The sequence below is a fragment of the Pimephales promelas genome, chromosome 20 (assembly GCF_988280905.1).
Source record: "Pimephales promelas chromosome 20, fPimPro1.hap1.1, whole genome shotgun sequence".
Classification (NCBI taxonomy): Eukaryota; Metazoa; Chordata; class Actinopteri; order Cypriniformes; family Leuciscidae; genus Pimephales; species Pimephales promelas.
Genome location: NC_142788.1, coordinates 25,994,321 through 26,012,709, shown reverse-complemented (window position 1 = coordinate 26,012,709; position 18,389 = coordinate 25,994,321). Strand labels below are relative to the sequence as shown.

General features: G+C 35.6%; 1 protein-coding gene across 1 annotated transcript; it reads right to left on the bottom strand.

Moving 5' to 3' along the window:
• Positions 1-1,581: 1,581 nt before the first annotated feature.
• On the bottom strand, positions 1,582-14,999 carry LOC120463669 (testis development-related protein). Its single transcript, XM_039652937.2, has 4 exons — positions 14,750-14,999; positions 8,836-8,883; positions 3,146-3,261; positions 1,582-2,287 (listed from the first exon to the last, which is right to left on the bottom strand). The coding sequence occupies exons 1-4, from the start codon at positions 14,834-14,836 to the stop codon at positions 1,846-1,848; spliced, it is 693 nt and encodes a 230-aa protein (XP_039508871.2). The 5' UTR covers positions 14,837-14,999; the 3' UTR covers positions 1,582-1,845.
• Between the last annotated feature and the right edge of the window lie 3,390 nt (positions 15,000-18,389).

The window sequence follows — 18,389 nt, the reverse complement described above, 5'->3', positions numbered from 1 at the left end:
TAAGACACATTCTTCTAGCAAACCAAAGATATTATAGGCTGTTTAATGGCATTGGTAAAAGGTTGATATATAAAATAAATTTCATATTAGACTTATAAATGGTGATTGTCATTTTTACCACGTTGAGGGAGTTGAAACTTTTAAATCGAGGCACAGCAAAGAAAAATGTAACCTACTCCATGATAAAACGGCACAGCTCTTGAGGTCTTTGGAAGGCTTGAAAATAAGGTTTAACAGTAATCATTACAATAAAGCATTATTAACGGGATCTGGATGCTCATCCCATTTCTGGAGATCCAACCTACTTCAGAGCTTGTTTTTCCAAAATGAATCCGAAGATGATCAGCTGGTTTAAGTTTGTTTGATTAGTCAAAATCTCCAGGGGCAGGACTGAACACATATACATTCCATTTAAAGGGTTAGTTCACCCAAAAAACTTAAATTATCCCATCATTTACTCACCCTCAAGCCATTCTATAGGAAGAAAGTCACACAGATGGCTTTAAGGTGAGTAAATGATGGGATAATTTTCATTTTTTTGGGTGAACTAACCCTTTAAAATCCTGTATGTTGTATAAAGCCACAGTAAGTTATCTTCCTTGAGACAGAAAAGTAGCACTGAACAAACATTGGAAATTTGGTATGATCAATATAGCAAGTACTTTGGGATTTTAGCAAGGAGGAAATTATTGCATCTAGTAGCCAACAGTACATTATGATAGTGAATCAGCAGGCAGTAGCGATTCTAAATCTACTCAGTGGAAGGTGTTTCTACTTCATTTCACATTCAATCTTTAACTACAAGGCAGAGTAAATTAACCACAACTGAATCGGCGCCATATAAACATTACAACGCGATATCTAGTCAGCACTCAGCAGTGATCATGGAGATTGAGACGCGATGCGCCCTCTGTCGGTGACGGTGGGAACTGCAGCCTCACTCAAACCAGTCGCCACGAATACAACGTGGATTTAAAGGCACAGTTTACCTAACAAAAAATGGGCATTCCCACTTCATTTCTTGACCTTTCAAGACGTTTCAAACCGGTTTGACTTTCTTCTGTAAAACGTAGTTCAGCAGCATGTCCTGAATGCTCTTTTTCATGATCTGGGACATGTTCATTGGAGTAAACAACTTATTCTAAGGTCTGCTCCTCATAAATGTATCGTACAAAAGCACTTAGAATATAGTACACAGGTCACTTGTACTATATTTATCATACTTTCTTGTCCTTTTAGCAGCTACAATTCTTTTACAATTCTCTCTTCTTTTGTGTTCCAGTGAGGAAAGTCAGGTTTGGAATGACACACCAGGGTAAACAAATGATGACAAAATTTTCATTTTTGCCTGAACTGTCCGTTTTAAGGAATAGTTCACCCAAAAATGAAAATTCTGTCATCATTTACTCACCCTCGTGTTTTCCAAACCTATAAGAGTAACCTAAATACTGTGGAAGTCAATGGCTACCCTCAACTGTCTGGTTACCAACATTCTTCAAAATATCTTATTTTGACAACGGAAGAAAGAAACTCACTACAAGCTTGGGACAACATGAGGGTGAGTAAATGACAACATTTTCATTTTTGGGTGAACTATGTCTTTAAATGTCCTTTATGGCCTTTAAAAGTAATTGTATGTGATGTCAGACACCGAATGCAAACACATCCAGTGATTTCTCTGAGGGAGCTGCATTCAAAAGTTGGAAAATTATTTTATATCAAATTATAAAAGTGAAAATATTTTTGATTGGCATGCAATTTGAGCATGCGCTTCCCATCTGTAGGCTATCCAATTCGAGTTGTATACAAGGGGGCGTGGCCATTCTAACAAACATTAATATTAAATCATTTAAGCCCCTCCCAAGTGCTCTCTGATAGGCTGGCTGGACTTCTGCGACGAACGGCAGCTAATTTATCTCTTGCCCGGGCCGCCCACTGGGCTGGTCCGCCGTTCTGTGAGTTCTGTGACTCAGTCAGACTAGCGTAGCGAGATGAGTCCTCCTCCAAACCCAAGCCAACCCAGGACGGCAAACCTAGAGAATGCGGCAAAGACAATGACAAAGGGGTAGACAGCATGGATGAGTCACTCCTCTTCTTCTCCGGCTCATGTTTTTCCTCCTCCTTTCCGTCATTCAGCTGAGGTGGTTCCCAGCCCTCCATCTTGTCAATCTTCCTCGTAGGTGTGATTTGCTTCATCGTCATGGTGATGCTGTCCCATAGACAGTGTGCTTTGTCTTTTTCTGTGTGCGGTTTGCTCTTGTCGTCTTCCCAGGTTTTCTTAGCAGACCTGAGAAAGAGAACGAAGGAGCATGATTTATTGTAAACTGAAAGAGTTCTACATCAACAACTTCTTATCATTGTTGCTACTGCTTACATAACTGAAAAAACACTCAATAGCTGAGCAAACAAATTATGCAAATTTCAATAGATCTCAGAGCAGATATTAAAAATGTAATTTAAGTAATAATTCAAACGATTAATCGGGTCTAAACGCGATTAATCACATCTAAAATAAAAGTTTGTGTTAACATAATATATGTGGGTGCACTGTGTATAATTCTTTTATATATATATATATATATAACACACACATGCTTGTATACATTTAAAAAAATATTTTCATGTATATACTGTATATATACATATTTATATTATATATATAAATATTTTATATATAAATAATATTTTTTTTCTTAAATATACAAGCATTTGTGTGTATTTATATATTTTATATATATATATATATATATATATATATAAGAATTATACACAGTGCACCCACATATATTATGTAAACACAAACTTTTATTTTGGATGCGATTAATCGCGATTAATCGTTTGAAAGCCCTAAAAAATACATATTGAACTTTAGATTAGTGTCCAATTCTCACTAACTAACTATTAACTACAACTTTTCCCTCAATAAACTCCTAATTACTGCTTATTAATAGTTAGTAGGGTAGTTTTTAAGTTTAGGTATTGGTATATTAAGGGACATAAACTAAGACTAGAATGAGGCATTAATATGTGCTTTTTATTTATGCTAATAAGCAACTAGTTCATAAAGAAAACTGGACCCTAAACTAAAGTGTTCACAAAACATTCACCAACTTCATCTAACATTAGTACACAAAGCCAGTCTTACCCTCTTCTGTGAGAGACAGTGACTCCTGTCAGCAAGATGTGTTCATCGTCCTGAGACGGAAACAACTTTTTGTCTCCTTTTTCTCGCTTTGATTTAACCTTCTTTAACTTTGAATCCTACAAAAAGTCAAAAACATAGTCACAAACCATAGAGAAATGGCTTGTTTAGTCATAACAGGGTTCAGCGCACAGTAAAAGGACTGCTTGTGTGTGATGTGTCAGAAAGCCTCAGCTTTGGTTTCTCAGTGAGACGGATATACAGATGGGAAGGGATGATTGCAGGTTTAGTCCTGGCACAAAGACAACTAATCACAAAGACACACTTCATCTTGAATCCAGGAGCAGAAAGCTGGATCTGACGGACAGAAGGCATCACGCAGTAAAAACAGGAAAGGCCTATGTTGATTACAGTGGGCTGCAGGGACGGATTTCTGAGCAGGCGCACGTGCGTGTGTGTGTGTGTGTGTGTGTGTGTGTTTTGGGTCATTTGGTGATCTGACACATTCCTTCAGACTCCCTCCTGCCTGCGTCCAGAATGACCCTCAGGATTTGAAATACCGGCCTGGATTTGCAGCTTATTATATAGGAAACAACCTTTGACACAATTTCGAGCTCTCTTTCACAAGTTTTTCTGACTTGTACAGAATGTCCTTAGCTTTAACCAAAAAAAAAGAGAGAAGAAAATAACTATTTTATCATCATACATGAGCATATGTATGTATACTCACACACATCCATATACACACACGCACATACACACACACACACACACACACACACTTATACATATATACACATGTATACACATACATATACACATACATGTGTGTGTGTATATATATATATACATATATATACATATATGAAATAAAACATTATTTAGACTATTTAAATGACAATCAAGCACAAAAACAATCTAATTACTTTATTATCATAATGTTACTATTAGTCTTTATTAATATTTTGAATCAATTGACATTTTTAATGTTCTATATAGTAGGGATGCACCGATATGAACATTTTGGCCAATACAGATAACCGATAATTCTTTATATTTGAAAGCCGATAACCGATATATTGGCCGATAAACTAAATCCAATTTTTTTTTAATAATTTTTGAGAGCCTGAATGCAAAAACAAAAGTCTCACAATTAAAATCCATTTCCTAATCACACAATTATAATGTTCTCATTATAATTTCATGGAGCCGATATGACAGCACATTTTGCACTTGCACTTTATAGGAAACTATATTTTCCTTTTTGATTCCAATCATATTTCAAGCAATTAAGATCAATCATGTTGAACAGTGCGCATCTTAAGTGTCTCAAGCGTCAAGTGTTGAAGGAAATAATTCATTATTTATCAGCTTTAAAATATCAGCCAAATTTTATTATCGGGCCGATAACGATAACATAAAAATGAACAAATATCGGCAGATACTGATATAGTGGCCGATATATCGTGCATCACTACTATATAGGTGTTATTAATTTTAGTTTTATACATAAAGTTAAACTTACTAAATTAAATCGAGAAATAGCTGAAATTAATATATTTTATTATATTATTATCTTATTTAATTAAAGTTTTCTATATTTTATTTTATTTCAGTTAACTTTTTTGTTTGTTTAGCTTTTGGTAACCCTGCTCGTTACTGTAATCCACAAAAAAAATGCTCATTACAATTTCTAAGGGCTTGTTGTTGCACTGAATGTAGTTTTCATAGAGTAATCGAATTAAATTTTTAGGGAAATATCTGCGAAACATTTAAAAACAAAGAATAAAATGTGCTTGCCTACATGGTAAATTATAAATAGTAAAAAACATTCTAACATCCAATGAAGAAAGTTTTAACAAGTAAATTATTAATCCAGATTGGATGATTTTCATTACATTATTACAGTAATGGGAATGACTTTACAGTCATGAAAATTTTTAAATGCTAATATTAATGTTTCTAAAACGGGATTCATTTTTTAATGCAATCATAATTTCTTATTTTTTTTATAAATATTTATTTTAAGATGAAATTTGACAGGAATTTCTCTGTGAGATATGTAAAGATCTACTAGTTCAGTCATATTCATTTGTGTGTGTTATACAGATATTCAATATTTGTTGCTGCATGTCTGAAGGAATTAAACTCACCACAGAATTACCAAACACTAAAAAAAGGTAAAAGCACGTGGTTAATTTTATTCGCCACTCCCTGTCTTGTTTCAAACCAAAGACCTTTGTGTTCTGTCACTAAAACAGACGCCATATATTATGTGCGAACACATAACCGCTTGTTAGGAGTTCCAGCACATTTATTTAGCATTTATGAGCATTAGGAGTCTTAGAGCACATTACTCAGTCATTTCGTCAGATAAACAGACATTAGGATCGGCCTCGTCTTTGACCTCAAATAAAACGCAACACTCTTTTGGCTTCCGTCTGTCGCTTCATCCGTCTGTTAAAACACGGAAATAAACAACTGTCGCTTTAACTTGAAGTTGAGCTCCTGCCGTCGCTGGAGGACACACAGCAGAACTCTGTGAAATTCCCTTTCGTTTAGCCTCTCTAATCGGGGCATCTCAAGGAAAACTGATTTCTTTGAGAATAAAAGAGTTCATTGTGCTATGAAACACATACTGTAAATTTCAGAAGACAAAATATTCCAAGTCCAAACAGAGCATTTATTTTAACTAATGTAAAGTGCACATTAAATGCTGCCAGTTTTGCTCCTGGGCACTTTGCAATTCTTTAAACCAAACACCCAAGTCATTCATTCCAAAAATAAAAATAGATTAAGGTCCTACAAATCTTCAATGGCAAAAACTCTCTATATTCAGGGCCATCGGTGAACTCAAAGAGTTTTAATTCCAACCAGAATTTATAAATATTGATTTGAAGCAAAAAGTATATGAAACTACGATCCTGTTAAGACATGCAAATAAAGTAATCATGAAATATGCATTATCTTAAAAACAAAAAAAATATTCCAATGATGGCAAAGCTGTATTTTCAGCATCATTAGCATCCTGATTTGCTGCTGGTGCTAGGGGTAACATTTCTTCCTATTGTTGAAATTAGTTCTGCTGCTTAATATCTTTAAGGAAATGGTGATACTTTTCCATTTATTAAATAGAAATCCTTTGTAACATACATGTCTTCACTGTCACTTTTGATCAATTTAATTTATCCTTGATGAGTATTCATTTCTCTATTTTTTGTACCTTACCACAAATGTTTAAATAGCATCAATGGTATCCACAAAAATGTTAAGTATAGCTCAATTTGTTTTCAATATTGATAGTAATGAATGTTTCTTGAGCACCAAATCAGCATATTACATTGATTTCTGAAGGGTCATGTGACACTGAAGACTGGAGTAATGATGCTGAAAATTCAGTTTTGCATCACAGTTTAAAATATGGAAATTAATATTTCACAATAGTACTGCTTTTACTGTATTTAAGTTGACATGTACTGTATATATTTTTTACTCTCAGAATAGTTTTATATTCTACTATTGAATAAATTCACATACATAAATCCCATTTTTATTTATCAATGCTGACCTCTTTTGACCTTGTTTGCAGCAGATTGTTGTTCAAGATTATGGATTGTGTAGTTATCCAACTCGAATTTGGTCATTTAAATACTTTTTTTTTTAAATACTTGCAGAAATGAAATATTTGTGATCTAATGGCTCGTTTCCACTGAGTGGTACAGTACAGTTCGGTACGCAATTATTTGCGTTTCCACTGTCAAAAGTTGTCAATGGTACCAAAAAGCCGAACCGTACCGTACCACTTTTTGGGTACCCTTCTGTTGGGGTACCTAGCACAGTGAAAGGGTACTAAAAGGTGGAGCTAGACTCACTGCAGAACGCTGATTGGTGGACAGAGTATCTTCACTCGCGCGTGCTACAAGGGCATTAGAAGCATACAGTTGAAATATAATTTCTACTGTTATTTTGTCACGAAATGTAGTTGTAAGAATTTTTCAGGCGAGAAAGTAGTTTTTTAAAGCTCAAATCTGTGGTTTATTTATAGATTTATGATCATTTGACTGAGATCCATTCCAAGCGATCACCGGACGCTCGCGCTCGTGTCCCCCGCCTGGAACAGCCTTTCCTCGGCTAGTCGTTCTGATGTTTGCCGCTGATTCGGACGTCTCTGTAGTGGTTAAACATGAGATATAGTTTGTCTTGTATAAACCTAACAGGCGATCTTTGGTCTCGTGAATCTATAATTCGTTCCCTGGCCAATAGTTTTGGCAGAAGGCTACATGATTTCATATCTTTCGCCGCTGAATTTGTAGCCTATTTGACTGACTGAATTGTTTCTTTATGTTATTAAAGCTTTACTGTATATCTTTTTGTACCTTTTACTTATACTTTTATAATGGCTATTATTGATAAAACTGAAATTCAACAAAAAGAGATAGTTTTGTCTTTTTTTTTTATTTTATTACAAGATCATCTGTTGTTTATTGCAACATTTGTACCAATGCGAGATGAAATACATTGCATTACACATTGCCTGGAATATGTTTAATATTTTTAAATTTAAACGAAAAGAGGCCGGGTTGTTTTATATTTAGTTTTGTTATAAATATAACGTTACATACATGCATCAGTGAATATAATCAATAGGCGTTGCCTGAACCACATTTATGTGCTTTTTTAGAATGTTTAAAATGTATTGAGATGAAATCGAAAAGAAGCAGAGTGGTGTTTTATAACATATTTCGTTTTATTGTTGCCTAAAATGAACATACAGAGATAACCGGAGTCGCAGAGCCAGAGCGAGCTGAGTGCCGCATTCAAGAACGCGCTGTTCCATTAACAGAATTACTGGACTCGCGTCCTCGGGATCATTCTCCTGAGTCGGACTTTGCGTTGGCTTCTTGGAAACGCCTAATGTCAGCGCTTGTTTCTAGTGACAAACATGCCGAGAAGCAAGAACAAGATCTGCTGTCTGTCATCCATTCTTGTTTACTATGTCACTTTTTTCGCGCGAAAATGACGTCGATCGCTTCTTTCCAGCATACCACGCCTATCAAGTAAGGGTACTGTTGGCGGTGGAAACGCAAGCCTGATCATGGTGTACCCGACCCGACCCGTACTGTACTGTACTGTACCGTACCGTACCCCTCAGTGGAAACGAGCCATAAGAGGGGAAAAACTTCATCACAATACACAGTTACTTTTGAATACCTGTCAATGGTAAACTAATATTTTATTTATTAGATTTACCAGTGGTTCATGCCAACATCAAAATGACTTTTTAATTCTGGTCACAGAATAGTTTATTTGATGATATAAAATATGACATGACATTACCAGCAGTCCATTGAAGGAAAGCAGGACACTGAATGTTTGCTAGTCTCAAGAGTCAAGACTGCTTTGCTATTGTCCAGATTGTTCTAAAAGAATGTGTCACATCCTCTCTGTACATTATGTACAACACACACACACTTTCTAGTCTACACTGTACTATCAAACTCAAACTATAAATCTTGCCTTTAATTGCATCCATTGCAAAGAACTAAGAAAAAGAAAACAGCAATTCAGTTTTTTTATGTCATGCTCTTTTTGCATCACCTCCTGACTGTGTTGCTATGGTATTGTTCCGAACACTGTCAACAAATTTAAGCATTTCTGTTGAAAGCAACAAGGCGTTATGCGTGTGTGTTTACCTTTGTTGAGGGGCTCAGAACTTCCTCTGTTCCCTCGGAGTCTTTATCCTGAAAAGCAAAGGCCAAGGAGAACAAAACAATGAGAACAAGCGCACACACTTAAACACATGCTAATGTAATGTAACAAACACACAGAAAAATGCAACAAGGTCTTATTTTGGGAGGTCTTAAAAAAGAGCTCAAACACAGTCATAATGGTAAGAAGTAGACGACTCCTAGATTATCCCTCAATTCTGAGGTGATAATCAGATCTATCATTATTCAATGTAATCCATTACTATTTTGGGTGATCTATCAGAACTGCTCTGGCATTCAACTTCCTGTTGAGGGTCTGACCTCTTCCCCTTCCTTCCTGCTCCACCTGCACTAGTGCCGCCTCCTGGAAAGTTCCTTCTCACCTTTCTTTTGCACTTCCCCACAAAAGACAGGAAACTTTTAGCACTAGTGCACCAAAGTGAAGAGCTAAGGATGCACATTAGGTTTGTAATTGATGCTTTATTTGCCATAAGGAATTATGGGAAATGTAGGTATGTCACCCAAGACTGTCACCCTTATAAATCGGAGTAAGTTCTATTGCTGTACTTCATCAAGGAGAGCACACAAGTCATTTTGACGCTTCATCTGCCATAATGAATTATGGGAAATGTAGGTTTGTCACCCAAGACTGCCACTCTTATAAATCGGTGGTTTATAGAGGTCTATTATTCAGAGGTCTATAAATACTGGAGAAATCTGCCTTGAAAGACTTCTTGAAAGAAACAATTGACCCTTCGCTAAGCCCCGCGCTACCTAGTTACTGTTGCTACGCCTGTCAAGCTTTCACGGCTGGCACATCTATTAAGCGTGTATGCACCGGTGTCAGACATTCCCAATGTCAGACATTCCCACATGTTTGTGCGCAGCAGGGTAAGTGAAATGTGAAAAATAATCCTAATAATTATAAATCAAACAGCTTATCCATAAATCTTGTGGAATAACACCAACACCGGGAGAGCCGCGATCGGATTGGGTTAAAGTTACTCAGGGGTAGTGGGCCGTCAATTAACACAATGCTGAAATATATTTTAAAGTATGTCAGTGAGCCTCCGTCTTGTCTTTAATCGTCTTATTTTACGTTAAAATATATGCATTATGAACAAAGAACAGTTAATATTTCCAAGCAATAAGTGTTTTTGTTAATCCTGTCGACATTTACTGTAGTTGTGAATGGGTCTCCTACACTGCTTGATCACGCCCATCATTTCTCCCCTCGGCTTTTAGATTTTCGGGAAGAAAAAAAAATCCACTTCCATGTCCAAACTTTTAGGATACTGGGTATCAGATTTGCACAATCCATTCGCACAATGCTTCGACATGTTTCCCTCGCTCGAAAGCTTGCCAGACCCCCTGACCTAGTTACGGTTGCTAAGACACGATTGGCCAGTGGCGGTTTTCGGCGTGGCTTAGCGAAGGGGCAATTACTTTTATTAAAAAAACAAGGGTACATTAAAATAATCTAAAGTGACAGTAGTGACTTTTATATTACTACTAAATTATTCTAGTTCATCCAAGAATGCCGGGAAAAAAATATATTTCAACAAAAACATTAAACAGCACAACTGTTTTCAACATTAATAAAAATGTTTTTTGAGCAGCAAATTAGAATGATTCGGAAGGATGAAGTGATGCTGAAAATTCAACTTTGTAAAAATGGTATAGGCTCAAAATATAGATTTTTTAAAGATATTTTTAAGTTGAAAATTATAGTTTTGAGAATATGTTTGAGATTGCGAATATGAGCCAGATGCTAATGTACTGGGAAATCAGTGCTCTTGCAAGGATAGTGATGTTTGTATAAAACATCTACGCAAACCGAACCATTCCAAGTTACAAATAAATGCTTTATTTTATTCTTCAGTAATCGTTACTCTGTACTATATCATCGCGACAGGTAGAGATCCATTCGTGTTAGATTTAGATCCGGGTCGCTAAAGACCCAAATATGTAATAATGATTGGCGAAACATTCATGCATTTAAGGGTTAAGAAATGAAAAGATATACACTTCAATTAGGGTTAGAAGAACTGTTCCCAAAAATATAACATGCTAGAAAAATAATAATTCTGCCTATTTAAATCCAAACAACAACTTTTTTTTTTGGCTGTGCGGTGTATAAAATTGTAAATATATACCCTGACTCTTCCACCAACACAAAAAGTCAGAGCTCAAAGAGCAAACATTATAATTCTGATATGACTTGAAGATTATTCATATGAAGAGAGAGAAAGATCAACCTGTTCTGCAATGTCATTCCTCCCCCTACCCACAATCCTCTGCCTCCTCCATTTTACTTCCTCCAGCTCATTGTATCAATGCCACATCCCTACACCCTAACTTACCAAAGCACTTGGCCTGATTACAGTGAGAATACTCTCCCGAGTGCTCATTTATAAATGAAGGAGTGAGGAATGTTTCGGATATTTTAAGTTCTTTACCCTCTGGACTTTGTCATTTCTTATGATCGTGGCATATTAGGGACAGCTCAGCCTGACTTTCCTGAAAAAAAAAAAAGCTTATGATTGAAGAACATGGGGTCAGAGTAGAGGAGTCCATTTATTCGGCCTTCAACTGATTTATGAAGGAACACGAACCACAGTCTCAACAAGATGGCACCTCAAAATTATGATGTTTACCAACTGGCAACCTGACATGGCTAAAAATAAAATCAACGCTCGTGAAACAGCTTGATATAAACTGCTGGAACAGAGAGGACATTCATCTCAATGAAAACCTGTTTATAGGAGGAAAATCAAAACTCTACAAGAAGACCTGAACTGAACTGGAGCTGTATGGAAGTTTAGGGTTTCGTTTGTCCTCATCCGTTGGGCTTCCTGCTTTACATACCAAGTTCTGGGTGAACAAACTCACTAGCAGCCGAAGGAAGCGGATCTCACTGAAATATCCCTTTGTAGACTCAACAACATAGGAACATTACTTCCCCTCTTCCACAACCACAAGCCTAGTACCACCACTGAATGAGCAATAAGGGAGAATAACAAAAGTACTACCATGTTTTTGGAAACGGTACTGTGGAGATAATGGTAATGTACCATAGCAATAGTGCGATTTCATGGTTTTCTCTGTACCTTGCACGCCTTTACAAAAAAAGTACTGTGGCAATACCATGGTACAAGTATCAAATGGAAATATTAAGCTAGTCCAAGGAAATTCCATGGTCTAAAACAAAGTGTGTAGATAGAAATAGCCAGTATGGTATATCATGGCATTTTTATGTTTTTAAGGACAATACAGTGGTTTTGCACATGGTGCTATCATGGCAATAATGCTTTTAAGGATATTTACCAAAGGAATCCTGAAATTTGAGGACATAGTAGTACCATGGTTTTCTTTAAAGTACCTTAGAAAAAGTACAGATGGTAATATGATGTTACTACTACTATGAAATATATTATGGTCCAGTAAGTCATATACCATGGTATTTACATGATGGTGCTCCAGGGTAACAAAGAAAACCATGGTACGCATTCCAAAAATTATGGTAGCATCATACGCGTGTTGTCAGGGGCTTTTTTTGTAAATTTTTTCGAGTCAAATGAAATGAACAAAATGACTCAAAAAAAAAATATTTGTTTATTTTGATGAACGAGTTCAAATAGGAGAGTCACGAACGCTCAACACAGAACAGAGCAAGCCGACCATTTGTACTTATAAAACTTAAACTTTGTTATTTATTTTTGAAATGAGCGATCATTTCGCTAGATAAGACCCTTATTCATCGTCTGGTGTCGTTTAAAGCCCTTTGAAGCTGCACTGAAACGGTCATTTGGACCGTGAACAGTTTGGCACCCAATGAAATCGATTATATGGAGAAAAAAAACATGGAAACCTTAATTTCTTTTCGACTGAAGATTAGCAAGGTTAGAGTCTCATAATGTCTCTCTCTCTATCAGAAGAGGGTATCAGAGCTTTTGAATGCTCTCTTTCCCATCGCTAATGTGAGGGGCCATGTACAAGGAAAACTGCATTTTGGCCGTTCATTTACATGACAACTTTTGAAAACAAGCTTTTGAAAACAATACTGTTTATTTTTGTCTCTGACATGTAAACTACAAAAACGTGAATTTCTGAAAACAGTGACGTCATCCGCTTACGTATTTGTGTTCAGTCTATGGCCACGTAATGTTTTCTTTACAAAGTGACATCGCCAACTACTGGCCTGGCATGAATAATACAGCGTTTTTAGATGTTCTCACAGATCTGTGTGAACAGGGATTGTTTTGACCTCGTTGACGTCTGTATGCGAAAAACGCGAAGGAAAAACTTTTCTGTTTTTAGTACATCTTGTCGTTTAAATGTACCCTCAGATCCAAAACATGTTTGTGGAACAGATTTTGTTGAGAAGAATGTGTCAAGGCCATCACACTGGCCACAGAACGCAGTGAGAAGCTTTAACTTTTCACTGCAAGTTTCTGAAATTACATTAAAAAAAAAGTTTGTGGGGGAGTGAAAGAAAGCTTATCTGCAACCGTCTCCTGCTGTTACGCTGTAGGGATCTTATCGGACTCCTGCAGACTAACAGCTGACAGAACATTACATCTGAAAGGGAGGACGGCGCTGAATGCCATGAATCTGTATTGAAACTCAGCGAGAACAAAAACCACATTTAATTAAGATCAATTTATGTTCTTATACATGAAAAGAACAGGAATACACAACATCATGCATGATATGTTATGTGCTTACTACTTATGACAATCACACCACATAAGAAAGAAAATAATGCTTTGGTAAATCACTATTATGATAGTCTCAGTCTTTATATCATAATTAAGATTTTTAAATCTCATAGATATGACTTAAATCATAATTATGACTTTGTGACTTTTAAGTTCACTTTTAAAGTTATAATTATGAGAAAAGTCAAAATTGTGACTGTCAATCTCAACATTTATTTAGCCATTTAACTATTTAATGTCATAATTATGGCTTTTTAAGTCTTTTAATCTCATGAATATGACAGTATGTCATAATTTTGACTTTTTATGTCTAATGATTTACAAAAGCAAGATTTTTTTCCCCTTCTGTTGGGGAACTGGGCTTTCATAGCAAACATGACTGATCATGAACTCTATACTGGCATACTGTCACTCATACTTGAGAATATGTGGACTCACCGTACCAATTCTTCTATAACATCATACTCATATGGATTCTATTCTTCTACAATATCATACTTGTGCACATTTTGCTATATCCATAGCCTTATTACATTCCATACTCATAAAAGTAACGTTACTCATATAAATACTCATATTCCTAGTTGACAGTAATGGCTGATGACAAGCATACAAAGAAACATTCAGTTATGATGTAGAACTCTAAATTATGATGTTTCCATGAGCAAGAATTCTGATTAAAATATTAGGCCAACTGATTACATTCTGATTTCTAAACCAAAATATGGCCTAATCTGTGCATGACAATCCTTATAATATGACATTTAAATAACCGAGATATGACGCAAAAAAAGCAAGTAAACACACTACTCAGTACTTTTAAGCTAACGTTACGTCTCAAATGCTGTCTTTTCCCTTATAATGTATGTATGCACAATTTTCCAGTATTAGTATTATCCATACACTGAAATAACCTTTTTATCGTCCTCAAAAACTTCATATTGTCATACAAGAGCGATTTCAAAACAAGTGGATTAAATGAAGAGATATTTTCAAAACTAATGGCTTCGCTCCTCTTGTCATAATCTGACTTTACGACTCAATCGGGGGCGAATACTCTTTTTAAACAGTACAGTTCACTTACTACACATGCTGAAACACGAAACAAGCAAACTTTGAGACACGATCACATCTGTCTGTAGTTTGAACTGAAGCCCACGGGCAACATCCCAGCTCACCTTCCTCGCGTGCTCGTGATGCCACGCCACGTCGTCCTCTTCTGACGCTTCATCCACCAGAACTTTGCTCTTGCTCTTCTTGAACATTATGTCCGCTGTATATCAAAAGCGCAGTATTTCCAAACCCATGAGATGCCAGTGCAGACTCTTCGTGAGGAGATCGTGGTTAAATCAGAACAATAACCCGACTGTGAACGCGCCCGCCCAGCACTCGCACGCACACTCGCTCCTTTCCTCCGGCCACTATCTCCTCCTGATGATCGTCTGACTGACCTCAGTTCGGTTCTGTTGGGCTGCAGCACCTGGACAGCCGCTCCTCCCATTATGGATCAGATTGCCACTGATCAACCAGTTGTCATGGTAACGGGGGCGGGGTGATGCCCCCCTCAGACCCTCCTACCGGGACAGGAGGTCTTATGAACAGTTAAATGATGTCTCCTGAGTTTTGGTCTAGTGTATAAGTTTTTCTTTTACTCTAAGCAGACTTTAGTGAGTCCCAAAAATTGGACTCTTAACCAACCCTTGTAGGCTATGTCAAATTCTCATATCAAGTGGCAAATAACAAACAACATTTTTTTAAGCAATTAATAAAACATATAACCTACAACTAGACTTTTGAAACTATTTTCATATAGCCTACTTCCACTAAAATCACTTTGGATTTAGTTGATTATTGTTATTTTTTACAGCTGCGAATTTGATTGACGTTAAAAAACAAAACAAAAAAACAAACACAATTTTGTGATAACACAATTAAATTCATACATTTGAAGTATGACTTAAGTGTCCAGATACTTTTTAGGGAACTTTATGTTTGTTTCTTCTCAGGTTTTTCTTTTTTAAATAATTTTTTTGAACATTTTTTAAATAGAATTGCTGACCCCCTATTATAATTATATATATATATATATATATATAATGCATCTCAAGATCTGTTGTCTCGTCTGTAAAGTTTGTGGTGGAAAGAACTAAAGAAATGCAGGACAGTCATAAAATGTAAAAACTAACTGTTTTAATTTGACATTTATAGATTTGAAATCTGTAAGTTTCCATAAAAAAATCAATTCTTGGGACAATAAAGGTGGCCAAAATTCAAGAAACAACCAAATGTGCTGTTTATCCTTTGAATGTGTTCCCTTTCAATGTGAATAAAGCAGGCTAAGAAGCATGTCTATTTGAATTTAGTGTAAAGGTTTCCATTTATGTGTGTTAAATCTATATTAGTCTTGCTGTATTAGTCGGATCTAAGGTATATAATGCATTAATTTGTTCATGTGATGTGAATGTTCACATGCTTTAAATGTGAAGAATATATTCTTTGTTAACTTCTTAAAGAGTTTAAACACATGCAGAGTACTTTAGGTCTTATAAACACATGCAGAGTACCTCCCATGCATGGGCCTTTATTAAGGAGATTATGAAATTGAAAGTTATGAACATGTTTATGAAGTTTACCGTTTCCCACTTTTTGGCGTATATTGAGACTCGCTTGAGACACAACAGCTTTTAAACAAGACAGAGAAGCTCACCTTATCTGATAACACACACACACACACACACACACACACTACAGATCAGCATGTTTACAGTAAATACATAAACACAGAACCTGTGTTGAGCTTCGGTGTGATAAGAGTCTGGTCTAATTATGATCTGTGAGACTATTTATGCTTTAAACCAAAAATGCATGGGCTGACCATTCAAAAGTTTGTGGTCCGTAAGAATTTTATAAATAATTCATAAATAAATACTTTTATTCAGCAAGGACGCATTTAATTGATCAAAAGTGACAGTAAAGACATTTTAATGTTACAAAAGGATTTGATTTCATAAGAGTGCTGTTGTTTTGAACTTTCTATTCATTAAAGCATTCTGTAAAAAAGTATTATGGTTTCCAGTATACAAAAGTATATATTTGTATCTATTTATATTTCACTATTTCACAATGTTACTGTTTTTTTTACTGCATTTTTATTTAATAAATGCCTTGTTAAGCGTAAGAGCGTTCTTTTAGAGCATGAAGATAACAAATAATGTACAATAACTGAGGCTGTATTGTATAGGCTATATGCATGTCTCCTGAGCTTCTAACAACATAATGTTTCAACATCATTTTGTGATTTTTTTGTGTGTGTGTGTGAGTTGTAAGGAAGAGCACCCTTCATTTATAAATCTCCTTTAATAAAAGCTCTCACCCATATCAAGGTCAAAGACATAAGATAGTCTGGTCACACGCTGACTCATCCTGAGGATATTACCCCTATTCTCTCTTTCTCTTTCTCTCTTTATTTACACACACATAAAGAGCAATGGCAAAAGAACACTTGTCTGTAACGGCCGGGAGGCCAGCATAAGCAGATTGCCTTTGTGAAAGATGCAGATTATTAACTTAACACAACAAATATGTGAGTGTAGATGTAGATTGTAGGTTTGTGTACTGTATTTGCTGCTTGAATGTATGTTTTTGATTGGTCGTATGCAAGAGGAAGTAATTCCGACAGGTTGGTTCTGGTAAGGATTTGCAGAGCTTAATAGCTGAATTGGGTCAATGCATTTGCAACATAGGCACTAAAGACCACAGGTGATCGTCTGGAAGATCAGACACTCATAAACAACTCTTATTTAGCGTTTCTCTGTCTTACATAACCACAAAGATAAACTGTTTTTAGTGTGTTGTAATCAGATTTTGGTGGATGAAATGTTAAAGATATTTTAGGAGGTTTTGGTGCGGTGGGGCCCTCTACTGTATGACTTCAAAACCAAATAATTTTGGAGTGTTGAAGTTTCAATCATATATGAAGAGTTCAGATGCAAAAGCCTCTAAGTGCCATTTGAAATTTTCTTCTAGAATGATCATTTTTATCAAGCTTGTTTATTTAAGTTCAGTGATTTCACTTAAATGGCAATGATAATTACCTATTAATTGTTATTTAAGTGAAATTACTGAACTTAAATATACAAGTTTGATAAAAATCATCATTAAAGAAGAAAATTTCAAATGGCATTTAGAGGCTTTTGCATCTGAACTCTTCATATACATATATATATATATACTGTATATGAAGAGTTCAGATGCAAAAGCCTCTAAATGCCATTTGAAATTTTCTTCTTTAATGATGATTTTTGTCGAACTTGTATATTTAAGTTCAGTAATTTCACTTAAATAACAATTAATAGGTAATTATCATTGCCATTTAAGTGAAATCACTGAACTTAAATATACAAGCTTGACAAAAATCATCATTAAAGAAGAAAATTTCAAATGGCATTTAGAGGCTTTTGCATCTGAACTCTTCATATATATATATCTATATATATCAACTCTTAAACAACTCTTATTTAGCGTTTTTTACATAACCAAAGATAAACTGTTTTTGGTGTGTAATCAGATTTTGGTGGATGAAATGTTAAGGCTAGTTTGGGAGGTTTTTGCCTGTGTTCATATATATATATATTTTGCCTATGTATATATATATATATTACTCTCTAAATTTTTTTGGGGTCAAATATGGATGAATTCAAACATTGGGTTAAAAATGTTATTTAAAAATGTAACCCAATGGCTGGGGTTGTCCATATTTGACCCAAATTGGGTTAAAACAACCCAGCATTTTTTAGAGTTTTCAAATGTTGGGTTAAA

Coding starts and splice junctions, on each gene's coding strand:
- LOC120463669 (XM_039652937.2), bottom strand. CDS start 14,836: ATGTTCAAGAAGAGCAAGAGCAAAGTTCTGGTGGATGAAGCGTCAGAA. Junction 3,262..8,835: donor TTCTGAGCCCCTCAACAAAG/GTAAACACACAC, acceptor GACTTTTTGTAG/GATTCAAAGTTAAAGAAGGT. Junction 2,288..3,145: donor ACTGTCTCTCACAGAAGAGG/GTAAGACTGGCT, acceptor TCTCTTTCTCAG/GTCTGCTAAGAAAACCTGGG.